The sequence below is a fragment of the Plutella xylostella genome, chromosome 4, assembly GCF_932276165.1.
Source record: "Plutella xylostella chromosome 4, ilPluXylo3.1, whole genome shotgun sequence".
In the NCBI taxonomy this organism is placed as follows: Eukaryota; Metazoa; Arthropoda; class Insecta; order Lepidoptera; family Plutellidae; genus Plutella; species Plutella xylostella.
This window is the reverse complement of record NC_063984.1, coordinates 7991852-8011478: the sequence shown is the minus strand read 5'-3', so window position 1 is coordinate 8011478 and position 19627 is coordinate 7991852. Positions and strand designations below refer to the sequence as shown.

At 46.2% G+C, this 19627-nt stretch overlaps 1 protein-coding gene across 11 annotated transcripts in view; it reads right to left on the bottom strand.

Annotated features, from left to right (window-relative positions):
• The window catches only part of LOC105388924 (protein muscleblind), a 267411-nt gene that overhangs the window by 8122 nt on the left and 239662 nt on the right, over nt 1-19627 (bottom strand). For 7 of the 11 annotated variants that reach the window (XM_048627309.1, XM_038121243.2, XM_038121242.2 and 4 more), the window contains 5 exons: nt 3870-4037; nt 2329-2400; nt 1741-1914; nt 300-386; nt 86-127 (listed from right to left, as the gene is read on the bottom strand). In XM_048627309.1, the coding sequence (XP_048483266.1) occupies nt 86-127; nt 300-386; nt 1741-1914; nt 2329-2400; nt 3870-4037 (543 nt within the window). Of the gene's footprint in view, nt 1-85; nt 128-299; nt 387-1740; nt 1915-2328; nt 2401-3869; nt 4038-16965; nt 17279-19627 lie in introns of those variants that run through there. The other 4 variants (XM_038121249.2, XM_038121247.2, XM_038121246.2 and 1 more) reach the window with 4 other exon arrangements.

Here is a 19627-nt window from a genome sequence, read left to right as displayed (position 1 = left end):
GACGAGGTCAGACTCCGAGCGGACGCCGCCCGGACGGGGGCGGGGCGGCAGTACGTCGCCGGATCGTATCGCGAGCGATACTTACGAAATTATCGTAATAGAAGGATCCGACGCTCTTCATGTCCATCTGAAACGAGAAACAAACGGATGAGTACCGGTCGATGGCGGCGGGCGGGCGGAGCGGGGCGGCGCGGCGCGCGGCGAGGCGGGGGCGGGTCGCCGCGGGCCGCGCTGCGGGAGGGGAGGGAGCGGGAGCGGGCGGGGCGGGAGGGGTGAAGCGTGCAAAGCTGGCGCAGTACCGGGGGCGGCTCTTGGTCGGCGGGCGCCGGGCGCTTCTTGCTCTCGGGGGCCTGGCTGCCGGCGGGCTGCGGGGCGCCGGCCGTCGTCTACGTGAAGCCAAGCGTCGCGGGACGGGACGGAAACAATAACGATGTAGTAGATGCACAGAATATACACCTAAAGCTCGGCAAAAGGTGGATAAAAAAATTATGCAATAGAGACAAAAAAAAGAGAGAAGTAAACTAAAAAATGGAAGCGTGAGTGCGACGGAAGCGTGGCGCGAGTCGGCGCTGCGCAACAGAACATGGCGGAGGCGTCAAGCGGCGTCCTGCGAGCAAGCGGCCGCGCCGGCGTGCAGGGCGTACCGCGCCGCGCGCCTGCGCCTTAAGGTGCGCCTGCAGGTGCAGGGGAGGGTGGAAATAGCGGCAGGGGTCGCGGCCGCAGCGGCCCTTCACGGCGTCCATGCACACCGTGACTGTGCCGTCGTCGCGCGCGAGCACGGGCGGCGCGGGGTGCGCGAAGCGACACTCGGCCTCCGCGCGCTTGCAGGCGCCGCGCTGGTACTCGCGGCACACCTGCACACCACACTGTGAGCGCACGCCGCCCGCACCACCTCCCCACCACACCTCGAGTGGCTAATTTAGAATAGGGACTCACAGCACGGGGCCGGAATTTTGCTAAATATCGGCGCCATGGCAGCTTGCCGACGGTGACAGTGTCGCAAAATTTCTGCTTCATTCGTGTGCTATGCGATGTCTATCCAAGGTCTCAAAACTCAAATTTATGTTTGAATCCTAGATTCAACATGGTCTATTCTGCAGCAAGAACATTCAAATTGCTTAAGATTCGGACGTAATTTTTTTGAAATCATAATTACTGCGACAACGCTGCCACGCTGCCGCTAGACTTAGCAGAATCGCCGGCAAGGGAAGGGGTGTATATTTACAGGCCAATGTTCGTAATACGCATCCGTCGCATGAGAGGGGTAGTCGAGTGGTAGTCGGGCACGCCGCGGTAAGAGACATGAAGCGTGGCGCCGAGGGAAGCGTGCGGCGTCGCGGGCGGCGGCGGCTCACGGCGGCCTGCGCCGGGGACCGCAATACCATCCCTAGCACTATAGGTACAAGGGAAATTACAAGTCTGCCTCTAGGGCAGTTAGTTCTTGTGTCGATCCCCAGCGCAGGCCGCGAAAAGGTACGCACAAAGTGGTAAGCTGCTGGGTCTGATTCAAGAATCTATCTCTTTAGGGGACTTCAATTTGGACATCAATATTAACGATCGTCTTCGATACCCAGCTTATTTGCAGACTCGCTTTCAACAGAGGTAGACATTTTCTCACGTTAAAACGCTACAACTGCTCACTAAGTCTACAAATCATCTGGGCACGAAAGCCGTCCACAACATTTGAAACTCATTAGCTGGATTAGAATTCTCTGCATATTAAATGTAAGTCTTTGTTACCTCGAGGCGGTCGGTGCGCGGCAGCTTCTGCTGCATCACGGGTTGTTGCATGACGCCCAGCGGCGACGCGGCCGAGGGGTCGTGGCCCAGCATGGCCGGGACCAGCTGTGGCCCGTAGTACTGCGCGTACGTGGAGCCCACGCCCGGCACGCCCGACAGGTACGGGGACGACGCCTGCGCACGCGAGATAATGTTAGTGACGGGAGTCGGAGCGGGGAGTCAACGGCTATGTACAGGCGGCGGTGGCGGAGCTTGGGCGGACACGTCGAGGGGGAATACATAAGTTGACATATAAATCTGTAGACACATAAACATGTAGATAAATAGTAAATAGTTGGCCTAAAGACACAAGTATGTTGGCAGTCGTCTCGTAGGGCGGGCCGCGAGACGGCTGCCAACCGCCCAAGATCCCCACCTAGCGTCAGGCGACACAAGATTACTGACAAGCGATAGAACATTACAGCAAGCGTACAGAGAGTTAACCGTTAGCGACACAAGCAGCATGCATAGAGGAGGTAAAGGAGAAGCGTACGGTCAGGAGGAGCGGGCGGGGAGTGCGGGGTGCGGTGCGGGGCGGGGCGGGGTTACCTGCGGAGTGAGGAGCGCGAGGCCGAGGTGGTCCAGCGCCAGGTGCGGGCCGGCCGCGCCGCCGCCACCCACCTCGGGACAAACCACATCACACGCTACTAGGGTTGCCAATAAGGGTATTTTGTGGAAAACTATTTACGTTTTAATAGCTACCAAGTTATATTTTCTGAAAGCTTGCCTTGTTTAAGCATTTTATTTATATTTTACTTTGTTTCTTATCCAAAGTAGAGGTATATTAAAGTGAATATACAGAAATTGTAGATTTTGATTGGCAACCCTAAGAGCCGTGCACGCGCCCGGGCGGGCGACCAACGTGCACGACTCAACTGATTAGTCACCGATAGTACCCAAACATGTGAGATAATTATACCAAATAAATCATGCCAATTACAAAAAATAACAAAAAAAAACTTTACAACACAAACATGCTCAAGCTGTGTACGGAGCGATCGGTCTTATAAATAAGTTTGTATACCACATGTTAATAAATTTTATTATTATTACACCTCTAAAAATATCAACCACCCTCGTAATATAAATGTGCGCGTACTTTTAATTTCCACAATCCGTTTCATGAAACCACACGCGGCTCGCGCGGCTAAACTTTAAATTAGCCTCGTTACGTCTAAGAGCCGTACAGTGCTCTTGAAGAAGGTAAATCACAATTATCTTTGCAACTTTACCACAAACTCTGCAACTCAAAGAGGGAAATGAGGAGAACTACCGAACAGAATAATGAATGGCTCACACTGTGTGTGTTTTAAAGAGAAAACTTTACTTAGAATTTACTCATATTTGCAGAATTGCACATGTATACCGGTATTACGAGGAATAATTGAACATAACCAACCGATCTACGAATTGATCGCTAAAGGGAACCACCGAAAGCTTACATGCAGCATTGCTACCAAAATTTCCAAAGTATCCCTTTACACAGTTTTCGTACAACCATCTACTATTTCAGTTTAAAATTATGTTCTATTAAGGAGTCTACACTCCAAACCCGCCGACCCGCCGACACAGCCCGGCGGCTTGGTGTCGGCGACGCAAACCCGCCAACCCGCCAACATGTGTCATGGGGCTGTGTCGGTGAGTTAGTCGGCGGCAAGAAATCAGTACAACGTTTTTAGTTAGTGATTGCAGTGTGTACGAACGTGGAGTGTCGGCGGGCAACTGAGCGTGCGCGTACGCAAGTCGCCGGCCATGCCGCCGACTTGCACGCGCGGGTACGAGTCGCTGACATGATTCTTGAAACAAAGTCGCCGACACCAAGCCGCCGGGCTGTGTCGGCGGGTCGGCGGGTTTGGTGTGTAGACTCCTTTATAATTTATGATTAGAACGTTACCAATTTCAATAAAGATACGATGTATCAATTTGAGTGTCGGTAAAAAAAACTGAAGTTTTACGAGATGGTAGTACTTCGGGCCGCTTACACAACACCACAACGGGGATACTTCTAGAAACTGTGGCAGCAACACTTAGCGGACCGATCGCTTTAAGCCTAGTCACCAGCACTTAGCACTACGTCATCCAGCACTCACCACGGCGGGGACCTGCCCCGGCAGCACCTGCCCGGGCGTCAGGCCCATCTGCTGCATCAGCGCGTTCTTCAGCGCCAGGTGGTTCCGCCCGTTGATGAGCAGCTGGTCCTTGAGGTGCTGCGGCGGGTGGAAGTACTTGCACGGCGGCTTCTCCCGGTTACACCGACCCTGGAACGCGACAAACAATCTAGTCAGACATTTGCGAAAAGGGTTTCTCGAGAGATAAAAATGAGAAAGTACGGTAAGGCGCGGACGTTTTCTGTATAGAATGTGATATTTTTGCGACACACAATGTATCGGAGGTGGGCGAGATAAGCGTAACGCGTAGGTAAGCGACACTCGGCGGCTCCGGGGAACGGCGGACCTTACTCGATAGAATTTCGATAAGTAATAATGTGGAGTGGCGGCGGGCGCGCTCGATAGCGCGGCGGAAATCCCTCCATGCATCACAATTGCCGAGTGCCAGCCACGTAGCCAGAGAGATCCTCCACTCGATTTTTCCTTATAAGAGCATCTTAGGTAGTGTCAAATAAGTATTAGTGGGGCGGCGGCGGTCGCGCTCGGCTCACTTTCGGCGGCAATGAGGCGCGAGATAATTGCCTTTCGGAATCGAAGCCCTCCGCCGCACCCGTCCTAGATGATTTATTTACATCCGCGTAATTAACTGTCGCACAACGTGACGGGAGGAGCTTCGCCGACGCTTTATCGTCGCGAGCCTTCGCAGCTAATTTTATTTAGAAGAAAAAAACGGAAAGTCCTTATCGCACTTCCAAAGAAAATACAAACAAACGCCCCCTGAATATTCAACACTTCGGAAACTGTCGTACTGATAACGTCTTTTAAACGAAATTATAGCCATCTGCATGTTGACGCTATCCTAATTTAGATGTGCCCTAGTTAAAGGTGCGGGATAGCGTCTAATGGACACAATTAACCTCTCGAGCGCGGCGCATCTTCGCCGGCGGCGATTTCAGATGCAGGCTGCTTCCGAATTTTCTCAGTTATTAAACTTTGGCGATGCGTGGGCGCCCGACTCCCGGCAGTCGGCTGCATTTAGATTAACTTGTTACTGGCAGGCATAATGTTAGTTGGACGGTCCTCGCACAGTTAAGCTCGGGATAAAGTTATTACTTCGTGTTACTCCGCGCCGTCTACTTTAACCGAGTTTCGATTCCGAGCAACCCGTTTGTGAAACTTGAATGGGTGATCACGTTTTCATCGTAACTATGATAACTCGGTCGGGTCTATCAAACTAGCATTATTAGCTGGGACAGAATGGTTGAGCTTCGGAAGTTAGTCGGGCGGCCGAGGGATTGTTTCGATGTTGTTGGGGACAATTGTCTTTTTCCGATCGGGCTGGGCGGGCGGCGTGCAGGTGTAGGAGCGATTAAGGTGACGGATGGCGGTGCCGATACAAATGGGCGCGTCGCGCTAGACGGATGGCCGCCGCCGCCGCCGCCCGCTGCACACATTAACGGACGTTAATTGCTCTTCGATCACCGCTATCTACCTGCGCTATTCTACCTTAACGACACGCTTTGTTTCAACTTTTTACGTTGTTACTATTGTCGATGCCATTCTGCTACATTGTGAACATATATTTCAGGCACGCTTGCCCAGTCGATTTACCGGTTTTTTCAAACACACGGGTACGACTTTTATGTCCAGTTTTTATTAGAAAATAGAACAATCTAATACCGGTAGAGAAAGCCTCGAGGATTAAAACAAAACTACAGCGGAGCCTTTCAATATGCCCTATTTGTTCGGAAAGAGGTTATGTGGAGAGGAGGGTGGCCGGGGCGCCCGGGCCGGCAATAACCGCCCCAAACTAATAACATTTTTGTGATAGTGGAGAAGCCGCAGCCGCCGCCATGACACAACAATGCGCACTTGCAATACAATCAAGGGTTAGCCGAGACTCAAGTTTCGGCCGATTTCCTTCCTGGGGATAACGACTGCTTCAAAGGAGTCGGTCTATAGATACGATACTTAACCGATACATATCTTAAACGCTTTTAGAGGAGATAAATGAAAGGGTTTATAGGCCATAAAGTTGAAAGGCTTCGAGTGAAATTTGGCACGTGGTGCGATTACGAGACGAGAGGCCCGTGAATGAAGCTCGAGCCTCGTTACTGCGGAGTGGCGGCGCCTCTGTCGCCGGCGCGGCTAATTGCACTCACGTAGCTGCACTTATCAAACACTCTAAGAACTCGACTGACACAAAAAAGACTACCCACATTCCTAGTGTACTCGCAATGGTCGCGCATCGCACTATGCTGGCGGCACGCGGGGCGCGCGCAGGGACGGCCAGGGAATGCGGGGCGGGCGCGGCGCTAATCGATCGATCGCTCGATCACGATTGATGGAGCGGCGACGGGCCGCGGCGAGCCGTGCGCGCGACGAGATCATCCACAATTAATTCACTATTGGCGGCCGAACAAATAGCGCAGCTACTACCGACAACAAATGAACGCGGGATAACGAGCCGATGAATGACGCGCGCGTCGTCAGAATCCACTTGCACGCTCGAAAGTGGCTGCCAAAAATATTTGGGCAGTTAAAGAGGGCAAACGAAAATAGACGCGACCGGAGCGGCGTGCCAAGTGCCTCGCTGGAGCGCAGGAGCGTGACGCGCCGAGCTGGATAATCGCGCCCGTTACACACCTACACTGCACCACTCCGCAGCTTGTCCCCCGCTCCCGTTTCCAACACTCACGAGACATACACTAAACTTACACACTGAACTTTATTCCTCGCGAAATGAAAGCAAATACGGAAGTAGTCCCTTGGAGTATAACATTCAAAGCGGCGCACTTACCCCAATAAAGGAAAGTAACACGATCACGGCCGGGATCGCCGCAAATAATTTTTTTCGACATACCGAAGCGGAGAAAGGTGAAATCTAATTTGCAAAATTTTGTGGCTCGGGTAGGGGAATTAGGTGAGGTAGGTAAGCAAAGTCAATTCTGAAAGTAAGTAAGTAGAATTTGAATTTAAAATGATTTATAGAGGTGAAGGGAGTGGCTAATGAGGCGGCACGAGCCGCGCTGGCGGCGGCGGCGGCGTGCGTGGCGTGACGTCAGCGCCACACGCCTGCCACGGCGGACACAGTGCGTGGTTTCATTCACTTTTACACGCTTATTACATTGTGCACAATCAGTTTGATTACACTGTGCCCTAATTTCTATAAACAACTACATTCACGGCATCCGCAACCGAAATTGGAATAAGTTGGATCGTTTTTTACAGCCACCGAGCCGAAAGTAACAATTATTCACTCCGGCGAAGTTCCCAACAAGTTTGCGCCACGGTGCCGGCGCCGTAGCTTAGCGTTAAAATATGCACTCTTGTGCTAAGTTTACTCTTTACTCGCCCACTTTTACCGTCGCCGCCGCCGCTTCCCCGGGAGCCGGTCAGCCGCTGTTTATCCCGGCTTTAATATTAGTTGGCCGGTTTAAGCGCACACGTAGGAGCAGACAACCTGCACCATTATTACTAGAAGGGTGTAGTATAAGGATTTGCGGCCGCCTCGGTTTGTGCTGGTTGATATGTGTGAATAGTGAAGTCGAGTTCCTTGTTATAACTAAACTGCTTCTATTTGGAGAGCATGTGTCGCAACAAGAATGCGGCGGCGAGTGGCGGCGGCAAGTCGGCGGAGAATAATGCAGCGGCGGCTCTCTCCAGGTGTTTCATTAAATTGCGAGCGGCGCCTCGGCCGCTCGTTCGGCCTTTATGAACGCTGCAAGCTTGAGGGCCATTCGTTTTAAGAACCCGCGCCACTTTGTAACGGCCTTAATGAATATTGTTACTTATAGGAGAGCTTGAATTGCCTTAGCCGAGGAAAAAAGGGAACATTAAGCCAATGAGAGGCGGGCACGGGTTTTGACGGGCGAGTCGGGAGCTATTTCGGTGCTTAGATCGCTGCTAACTAGTTTACTCGGCAGGTAAGTGATTAGTCTCAGTGGAGACGCACCGGCCGACAGGCGCCCGCCGCCGACCTATAAACTTGCAGCCTTCCAGCTAACTTAGTTGTTGCGACTAATTTATTTCACTGTTTCAGACTAGAAGCTTTGCGGACTTGAAAGAGGATGGTTTAAGTTTCATTACCATTCCTTCTATGCACACGACAGTAATTTATGATGATGCAAATGACTTCTTAAGCAAATATATTTTTAGTGGCCTAATATTGTAATGTTTGAATGTAAATTGTTCGTGTATCGTTTGGAAATATTTATGAGCATGTCAAATAAGTAGGTAACTAGTCTAGGCTCTATGTAATTTATCAATGGATGTTAGACGAAAAGCAGACATTAGTAGCTTTATATACATAAACTAGAGGTTGCGTTGTGGCGCGGGCTGCAAGCAGCCGCGCGGGGCTATGATGCGTTTGTTTCGGTTTCAGCAGGGTATTGACTTGAACATATCGTAACCAATCTTTCTTGCGTTTTGTTACGCCTTAAAAATGTTTTTTCAATATGAATGTCTTTATTAAAGGGGTACTGATGATTTTATTTCAGGTGGGATTAGTTTTCAGTATGAATTTCGGTTTCAGCAGGGTATTGACTTGAACAAACCGTAGCAAGTCTTTGTTGTGTTTTGTTTTGGATTAAAAACCGTTCTTTCAGTATAAATTTCGTTTTAAAAGGGGTACCTGATGATTTTGTTTCAGGTGGGATAAAGTTTTCAGTATGAATTTTTGTAAGATACGGTTATTAAATTGACCATAACGTATCGAACATTTCATGGGGTTTCGTTTTCCCTTCAAATCTAATTTCAGTTTGAATATAGGTAGGTATAATGTATAGGTAGATATGGAAGCATTTAACGTAGTTGAAAAAATATTTCAGTATGAGATTTGGTAACAGATGGGTATTGACTTTGCCATAATACAACGGATATTTCTGGCAATTGGCTTTACACAAAAAAAAACTCCACAGGAATGTTAACATTTGCCTTGAAAACTATTTTCATGGTGAATTACGGATTGTCTCACACAAATACGGTAGAGAAACTGATCTATATTGACATTTTATGGTTTCGTAAACTTTTCTTACTTTCGTTAACTTACCGACATAGTTTTGTGTAGAAATATTGGGTTCTTTAACACCTCATAAAAAATCTGAGTCACCTCCATTTGCGCGTTTTTCTAGCTTCTCGATTATTAGTTTACTCTGTCCTGAAGATAAACTTTTTCATAGCAATGAAATTTACAGGCTTTTTTGATACTTACATGAATTTCTTATGTGGGTTTGCTGTTTAAGACACAGTAAGTAAGTAGGATAAAGAGCGTTTTTTAACATTATAGAATAATGCTTTACTCAAATTTAATCCATAATTGGTTGCACACGTATGGAACTATAAACGCGCCCAAACTACGAGTAACACTTTGTCTTTATTTTTTATTCATTCATGTTATTTCTTAGCCACAATCGGCTCTCAGGTTATATAGTTGTGTTGACGAGAGTTTGAGTAGTCTTGCCTCGCTTCGCTCTGCTCTCCAGGGTTTGAAGTATGGTGGTTCGCATTGTTTTGCCTCGCTTCGCTCGGCTCATCTTTTACGGTAAGGTTATACTTAAGTTGTATTGCCTCGCTGCGCTCGGCTCTTCAGTGGTTGTGGTATGATGTTTTGAAATGTTTTGCCTCGCTGCGGTCGGCTCTCCAAGGTTTGTGGTATGATGGTTGGATTGTTTTGCCTCGCTTTTACGGTAAGGTAATACTTAAGTTGTATTGCCTCGCTGCGCTCGGCTCTTTAGTTCTTGTGGTATAATGTTTTGAAATGTTTTGCCTCGTTACGCTCGGCTCTCCAAGGTTTGTGGTATAGTGGTTTGGATTGTTTTGGCTCGCTGCACTCGGCTCCTCTCCAGGTCTCGGAATGGTAGTCTCGGTTGTTCTGCCTCGTTTCGCTCGGCTCTGCAGTTACATAGGCACTTGCTGTTTATTGTACTTTAGCCTCGCTTCGCTCGGCTCTTCGGGTTTTCGGATGTTGGTTTCAGTAGTTTTGCCTCGCTCCGCTCGGCTCTCTAGGTTTTGGATTGATGGTTTAGGTTGCTTTGCCTCGCTTCGCTCGGCTTTCCACTTCTTAAACGGGACTTTTCCCGTAGTTTTTCTTTATTGATATTGATAATTATGATACATAATGCCTCGCTTCGCTCGGATTTCTTGCCTTTGTGGCAGGGTTACTTGTCGGATGCCTCGCTGCGCTCGGCTGGTTTTATTTTGGTATAGCTTGTAGAAGGACTATGGCCTCGCTGCGCTCGGCACTTACACTGTGGTAAAGTTGATTGACATTTTGTATATTTTTAGTGAAAATATTTTTTCCTCTAAAAGTGGGGATTTTTATTTAAAAAATAATTATTTGTATTTATCTTCACAAATGCGCCATATACTTACCACAAATCTGTCTGACCACTTCAAAGGGGTGAAATTGCTAATGTTGGTAATTTTTTCTACGTTTTTAGGGAAATTTTGTTTTTTTCCCTACAAGTGGGGAGTTTTTATTTTAAATAATTATTGTTTGTATTTATCTACACCAATGCGCGATATACCATAAATCTGTCTGACCACTTCAACGGGGTGAAATTGCTAATGTTGGTAATTTTTTATACGTTTTTAGGGAAATTTTGATTTTTTTCTCCGTAAGTGGGGAGTTTTTATTTTAAATTAAAATTGTATGCATTTAACTACACAAACACGCTATACATTCGAAACCCCTCAGACCATCTCAAAGTGATAAAATTGCATATTTATGTAAATTTTCCCATGTTTTTAGGGAAATTTTGATTTTTTTCCCCATAAGTGGGGAGTTTTTATTTTAAATTAAAATTGTATGCATTTAACTACACAAACACGCTATACATTTGAAACCCCTCAGACCATCTCAAAGTGATAAAATTGCATATTTATGTAAATTTTCCCATATTTTTAGGGAAATTTTGTTTTTTTTCCTATAAGTGGGGAGTTTTTATAATTAATTAAAAATCTATGCATTTAACTACACAAACGCGCCATACATTCAAATCCCCTCAGACCATCACAAAACGATAAAATTGCATATTTATGTAAAATTTCCCATGTTTTTAGGGAAATTTAGTTTTTTTCCCTAAAAATGGGAAAATTTTATTTCATAAACAAACTAAATGCATCGACCTACACAAACGCGCTCTACAAGTCAAAACTGTCAGACCACCCAATACAGGTGAAATAGCCTTAAAACATGTAAAATTTCTCTTTTACAAAATGGCTGCCACTTCATCCGCCATTTTGATTTTTGCAGTTTTCGGAATTTTCCTATTAATTTCACCATATATCCAACCATGTACAAAGAAAAACATCACCCCACCTCCCCCCCTTCTGGGAGATCAATTCACCTCAACTTGAATCGACGTCGAACTTTTTCAAAAATATAATCTCCAGTATTTCTCAGGGTTGCCAGCCGAAAGTGATAAAAATAGTCAAATGTCGTTAGTATGAGCCTTTCTGACTAAACTGAATCATTTTTTAAAATCCAAAACGGTTATTTCTATTTTTTATGTTTTTGGGGAAAATCTCAAAATTTTCCCTAAAAATGGGGAAATTTTATTTAACTGGTATAGTCTACTCAACAAACTACACAAATGCGCTATACAATACAAATCTCCCCAACCACTCTAAACATGTGAAAAAACTATTCAAAAATCGTGAAAAAAAGTCACTTTTACAAAATGGCCGCCAAAGCAGTTCGCCATTTTGTTTTTTCAACTTTTCGGAATTTTCCCATAAACTGCACCATACAACAGACCGTGTCCAAAAAAAATCATCACCCCACCTGCCTCCCTTCTGGGAGATCAATTCACCTCAAGTTGGGTCGACGTAAAAAAATCGGAAAAAATAAAATCTCCCCTATCGCCCAGGGTTGCCAGTCGAAAGTAATAAAAATGGTCAAATGTCATTAGTACGGGTCTTTCCGACAAAACTGCATCAAATTTTAAAATCAAAAGTGGCCATTTCTACTTTTCATGTTTTTGGGGAAAATCTCGAAATTTACCCTAAAAATGGGGATTTTTTTTTCGCATGGCAACTCTACTCATCAAACTACACAACCGCTCCATACAAGTCAAACCTGTCAAATGCCTCGAAAACAATAAAAAAATGCTTTGAAAATCCCCGAAAAAACACGTTTTTATAAAAAAATCTCCCCTCCCCCCGCAATTAAAAAAAAATCATTTTTTGGAATTTTCCCATAAATTTCATCATGTGCCCCACCGTTTACAAAAAACACCATCCCCCCACCTCCCCCCCTTCCGGGAGATCAATTCACCTCAAGTCGGGTCTGACACGCCCTAAACTTTGCTTCACTGCAACTCGGCCGCCATTTTGTTTTTTTATTTTTTTATATTTTTTTTATAATCTGTCAGACACTCTTAATACACCCTCGAAATATAAAAAAATGTATGGTCACCAAAATGGAGGAACAAAAAAAATTTTTTTTTTTTACAACTTTTTTTAAAAAGTCGAGGTTTTTCTCTACTCACCGGAGCACCCTGTACATTTCCCTAAAACATTTTTATATCAAAAAATGGCTCCTTCTGGGAGAACAATCATGTCAATGAGTCAGTGAGTGGTAATCCAGCTATATATATTATAATGATAGCTATTCAGGAGATGGACTCACCACACAATGCTTGTATTTAAACGTTTCTAGGTCATATGTAACGGTGTTTCTTTTGCGCTGTTGTGGTCAAGTTAATAGGAAACGTCTGGATATATTGACTGGTCGACAACTTTACAAATATACCTAAGCTACAGCGGCGAAGCAACATCTTCAAATACAAAACAATAAATAAACTCTCTTTTAAGGACCAAACAATTTAATCAAATTGCTTAAACTCAGGATAATCCAGTTACAAATAAGAGAACTTGTCACCTGCCAGAGAGGAATTAAGGCTCAGACGTTTTTATTAAATCATAAAGCCGAGTCAATCTTTAACAAAATAATATTAGGGGCGGAAGATAAAAGGCGACAACAGCGAGGCGGACTAACTACGGGATAAAGAGCCTTTAGTAGGTACGATAAGCTAAGTTCGGCAGAGTTGCCGGGGCAGGGTCGGACCGATAAATTGGGCGGCACTTAATTATGATCTGGGGCGGCATCTTGCACGGGGCTAATGTCCCTGAGTCGTTTAATGCGCGAACTTGTCCGGGGCGGGCGGCGGCGCCTCCGGGGCGCGATAAATCCACATGTGCCGCCGCGTCACCGACCGACACCATTACTGCATGCCGACGTCGCGCCCGCACTACAGATGCCGCCACTAATGTTCAACATTTGCATATCACTGAAACTGTATTACACTCGGCTCGTGTCAAGTCTTAGCTTGTGAAATGAATGCTTCCGCTGTACCCTAGTTGCGACGTACCGCTCAACACAACCAGGTTATTAAATGTTATCGGGTAACCTTACCATTACCACGGCAATGGTATAACGATTGTGGTAAACAACAGTGCCTATTTAGGAAACAAAAACAAAAGTAACGTTAGGCGATATCGCAGGGAGGGCTCGGGGGGCGGCGAATTATCTGGCTGTAATTACAGCTCGCAAGACGCCGGCCGAGGCGTTACGTCGCCCTAACGGCTTTTATAGCGTATGTAACATCGCCGGCACATAAAATAAATGTGTCGGCGCCCGAGCCATACACTGGCACTGTATTCACAGATTAATAGCCAAAATGCTTACGTTCACGCTATTCCCATTGTCGCCTCAAGCCAACAACGCCGACGTCTGCCCCCGTATACTTTATATTAAGTTTTTCATCAGTTCTTAGCTCGGGCCTATGTGTAAGTAAGGCGGTGTGTGCGAATAAATTTACAGCGTCGCGACGGAGTCAACCGCCAACTTCATTCCGTTATCATAATAAATTAAAAACCCCAAGGAAAGCAACGAAAGCGCTTGGCATTTTTTTAATGCAAAATAACTTTAATCTGGAAAACCCGGGAAGTTAAGAAAGCCCCAAAAGAAGAGTAACTTTATACACGTATACAATGAGAGAAGAAGCATATTGAGGAAACGGCAGAACAGTAGCACCTATGAAATTAGTTCGGTGTAAGTTTACCGACTTGTACAACAATCCGGCGACGGGTCACGTCCGGGAGGCCCAACGAGTTTGAAAGTACCTTCAGAGAGTTTGGGCTTCTCCACCACGGCTGGGTCACGGGGCAGCAGTGACTCGCGGCTCCGGCCCATTCAAATGTTTATACGTCCACATTAGCTTTATAGCGCTTTATACGCAGCCCGGGGGCGCTCTCGGAGGCTACGGACGCGTGAGTGCACTTTTATTGAGCATGATATAACGTAATTGCCACTTGGCGCCGTCTACTTCGTACATTAGTGGAACAATGACGAAACCCGCTCCCAACTACATCCCTTTACTTCACTACAGGATTAATATCATAATTCAATTATACTTGCTAATTGTAAAATATTTATGGCAAGTTCTAACCCTGATAGAGCCCCGTGGAGTATTATTTGCTGTAATACGAGACCCCGTGATAAAGGATCCCATAAAAATGACACTTTGAATTTTTCGGTTCTCATATTTCATTGTTATTCGGAAATCCGATTTTCTTTGCGGATTTTCTTCGCTAGAGTTTTCCGATAGGTATGATATTTTATTAGGCAATCAGAATCAAAATCTATTGCACGGATGGTTAAATTAAATGACATTAACACATTCACTGTACAAATTAAGTTAACTAGGTATTTGGTGATTCAACTGTCCCATAAAAATCGAAAGTTAAGTTAAAGAAAACTTCAAAACAATAACCGATTTACTATGTATGCGATATATCTCACTCGCCGAGCCCCATAATCTTGATAAATGAAGGTCCTTGGAGCGTAGTCGGCACCGCATTGACAAAGCCCTCAATAAACTGACGCGGACACATAAATAAGCATATTCGACGTTTTATTGAGTGGAGGAAATTCGAAGTAAATAGTTTCCCGCGTCATTACTCCACGGGAGCCATCAATCAGGGCGCGGGCAGCGGCGGCATGGCGGAGCGGCGGCGTGGCGGCCGGCCGGTCGTCTCCGGCTGTATCTGATCGCGCTGTAATGACGGTGGGTGGTTCGATCGCAGTCATAAATAAAGTTTAGCATGGATGGCGTTTCGCGTGGTCATAAAGGAGCTTGGGCGGCGAGGGCTGGTACGGCGCGGCGGCGGCGGTGCACGATATCTGCATTGTGGGGCGGCGCGGCGGCGCCGGCGGGCTGGCGTCGCGGCGGCGGCGCATACATCAGGCACGCGACGCCCCCCCGCCCCCCACCCCCCACGGCACTCCAGCGGGTGAAAACCTCCTCGCCAATTATCATCATGGCATTTCTATTTTTACCCGCTTTAGCGTCGACTACTCGGTCAGCCTGAAGCCCCTGTTTGCGTAAGTTACGCGATTGATTTCGTTTCCAACACACAACTACGACAATGGAAACAAGGATGGTAATTAAATCGTTGCCACTTGAATTATGCCGATTATGAACAGAACCCCGAACCGATTAGGGGCTCCGTAAGCTGTGATGTTTCTCCAATAATCTGATGTCAAGTTATATTACAGTTTGAACAGCCAAAGCAAATAAGATCAAAGTAGATCTGATATGTTTATGACTAGTTAGTTAGTAAATAGCGGATCGTTCCGCTATTTGCATTAATGAGTCAGTTGTCGAGTCACGGGTATAAAGGGCCGTCTCATCTCGCCTGCCGGTAGGAGACGGTTCATAATAATAGTTTGTCTGAGTACGGCTTTACATTCGTATATCTTAGTGCGTATAATTAATTCGGATAAGCGAATCCATGATTAAGAAACATATAGGCAACGCCGACATTCAAAGTTGATTTCCGTCGCTCAGGGAGCCTTGGGCGGACGGTGTCAAGGGCACAGAAGGTAGGAAAAGAATGGCAAATGGGGGCTTTGATAGCGTTTGATAAAAATCCACCCTGTGTAGGTATAGACCGCCGCCGTCACGGTCCGCCATTTTCGTTATATCGCGCTATAATCGTACCACCATGTCAGCCATTATCGTATGCAAATCCGGCCTTCGAAATATGCAACAAGCCTGGCGCGGCCGCGGGGCTCGGCCGTATCACGGGCTATTAATAACCGCGCCGTTTTGTTACATGCACCCGTTCTGCACTAAGCCGTATTTAGTTCCACGGGAATATCACCGAAGCGTTAATCGGGTTTACTAACTAGTAACCGCCGATAGCGGGCGATGCGACGCGGCTGAAATAGGACTGCGCCTCGTGGGAAGCCGTCCACAGATGTGAGATCTGTGTCGACGGAGACGCGCGACCCTCCCAGTAAACAGGGCAAGGATACACATCTACTACTTGCTTAGCTTTAAACATTATACTCCTTTTAAAATATACAACTCGGCATAAATTGTATCAAGCAACAAAACAAAGCGGACAAACTGTTGGCAGTACTAACGAACTCTACCAGACTATTTAGAGTGCCGTAATTAAAATTAAATAAAATTATAAATGGTTTTCTTTACAGAGACGGACCCTTTGAATACTGTTTAACATAATTAAATTCAACGGCAGGAGCTTAAAACAGGTTAGCAGAAGGAATGAGCGATGATCGCGGGCCGCGGCCGGGTCGCGCCCTGTCACCCGCTGACCCTCGGCTATTGGGGCTCAAACACCACTCTTACACTAACTCTACTCTTCCACCTGGACTGAACTTTATACGATTTCAAAAGAAGAAAAAAAGACTGCGGAATTAAATTACTATTAGCAGAGTGAGCAAAATCAAACGTCGTGTTTTGTGAGAGGGGGCGGCCGCAGCGGATCCTAATAGGAGCAGATCGGAGCAAACTGCTTGCACCGAGCTCCATACTTACAAGTTTTTCAAGAAGTGGAGGATAATTAGATTAGTAGCCGCCGCAGACCGACTCAACGTACAACGCTAGCACTTTTTATTTTCCTTATAAAGAGAACAGGAAATTAAAAATTCTTTTATGGAGGAAGTTTGCGGCGCTGAAATGCGGCGAAGTGATTTCATAGGTATGATTTTTCACGCCCATTACGCGAGATTGTTATGAAAAAAATTGCGTAATTTATTTCTCACCTGGAATAAGGTATCCGAAAATTCACTTTTATATAATTTAGGTGTAAATCACAAGGAAGTGGCGTCCGTGCGGTGCCGCGAACGAGAATGGAATGAGTTCAGGCGGCTCTCACTCGGCTCTACAATTGAATTAACTGACTAAGGCTTCAGATTAGCTTTGTAGGGTTTCACGCAAACAAATGTAGCCGTGTGTTTCATATTTCACCCCCGCGCGTGTCGCCTGGAGCCACCCGACACTCGGCGAGTAATCACTTCCTGCGACTACGCGGAGCAACCTCACCCACATCCACTCAACTGGTACACCCAAATTACCTGAAACAAAAAGATTAAAACGTAAATCAGGGGTTGTGATTTGTTCACGTCAAAGTCAATTAATGGGGACAATGTCGCTAATGATAATAATTACGTCTGAGTGACGAATCAAAGTTACTTCAGAGGAAAGTCTTGACTTTGATAATAATGGGTTTCAGTGGTGGCGGGGGCGATTGTTTCGGATGATAAACATCGCCTCCCCGCGCGCCCGCCCCCGACGTCGAGCCTTACAGTAGACGCTAATTAAACAACAACGGAGAAAATTAATAAGATTGTTTCAGAACACGAACTCTTTGTTTCGCGCCTAAGAATCAGCTGAGTAGATGTTCGACTTACGCTCGGCGATGCGATCAAGTGTGTTTGTAGAAGCGATGATTCGCGATAAAATATAAAGTAATACGTAACGTAATGTAGCAAAAAGCTCTCACGCGTGTGGCGACAATGACTGGCAGGAACGAACTGAGCCCGCGGTGAACGGAAGCCCGCTAAGTGCTGGGGGCTGCTACAAAGGCAATCAACGTGTAATCTATTTATGTAGGTATGATTAACTCCTGCACCATCTATTCTACTCACGAAAATTATGAGCTATAATAAAAAGCTGCTAGATAGAGAATATTAATTATTTGTTCACACACAAAAACAGAACAGTTCTGTGTATATCACATGAATTAACATACACATAAGCGAGTCTACAAATAATAAAATAAGCGAAACAGTAAACAATGAAATTTCTTTGAAAGAGATGAGAGAGTAATAATTGCCCTACATACTGTCTCGTTGTAATACAACCTCCGACCGACTACATATTTAATTAGCAATACGTAGCAGGTACAATTGTGTGCAAGATTGCGTGGCGGTTGTGACAAATGACGGTGTGAGAGGTTCGCTCGCGGTGACTCGCGGCGCGGCCCGGGCCGGATCGTCGCGGCCCCGCAGCCGCCCCGCGACCCCCGCGCCCCGCACGTCACACCGTCATCGCTCCCCGTTATTAATAATATCACACTGTAATTAATTACGTGCTCAGATATTCATCTCGTGTCACATGTAAACACGGCATTATAATCAGCCGCAACAATACCGCCTCCACGCGCACTAGCACAGATGAATAATTTATACCCTACTCCCCAGATTGCAAACTTCAGCTTCCGAGTGTCAATTAACGAAAGTATTTGAAAACATCCGACCTGTGAAAAGGATGCGAAATTGAATTGGGAAAATTAACCCCGAATAGGACGGGCAAAAACTTTAATGCGTGCCACGAGAGAGGATCCGCGCGAAAATGCGGAATTACACGGTCCGTGTGATGTGAACCTAATATGTGAGTGTGATACAGTGACGTGGGGGGTGAGAAGTGACTGGGACTCACGAAACCACTAGCGAAGTAGACTCCAGCGCCAATACGTTAACTTACGACTTATTTATTTATTAACACTTTATTGCTCACACAACAGAGTATAGTACAAGCTAAGCGGATTAAAATTTAGATGACATTTAATCGTTTGACGGTAGCTGCTAATGGGGGCCAGTGGCTCAAGGGAGAGCGAGGGTGTGGAGCGTTCATGAAAGTAACAGGACGGTCCATCTCATTCTAAAAACGACCCGGCCCGGGCGCAATTACACAAGAGGACGAATACATCAGAATAGCGCTGACGAAGTCGAGCACAGAGGATATCTGATGACGGCCTCCACATGACTCTGTCGGACAAACTTGCGGTTTTTCCCAAACGAGGTCTGCCTGTGCCTGTGCCGCTACAGTGTTACGTGATTGCAATTCGCAACTCCGATAAACGTCCGGAAAACAGAAACAAATATAGGGTATAGACCCTCAGACGGAATTAAGCTAAGTGTCCCCGCTCGATGAACCTAATTTTCAAATCACGGACAGTCCATTTACTTGATTAATTCTGCAGATACCTAAACCGAGCCAACACTGTGAAGTGTAGTTTCTAGAATACTCAGTTTATGTAATTGTAGAATTGAAACCGACGTTCTGGGAAGTTAAACTGAAACAATGTCCCATTAATGAATTTAATAAGATCCAGTGTAGCAGCGGTCCTTATTTAAGTGGGGTGAGGGTGGGTTTCACGCAGAATCGAATTAAGTCCATTCAGCTGCGGGCGGCGGCGTTGATTCAGCGGATCCGATGTGCGCTACACGTGAAATTGGGACGTTTCTCACAAAATGAACGAGTTCTTTCCATTTTCATTACCCATCTTGCTTGCAAATATAATGAAGTAACTATTCAATATTATAGTGTGCAGACTAGACAGTAGACGTAAAGCTAAGCGTTGTAATTAGGATCGTTATTCATTAGTCAGGTCCTTGTTCGTCATTGAAAATGCAAAGCATA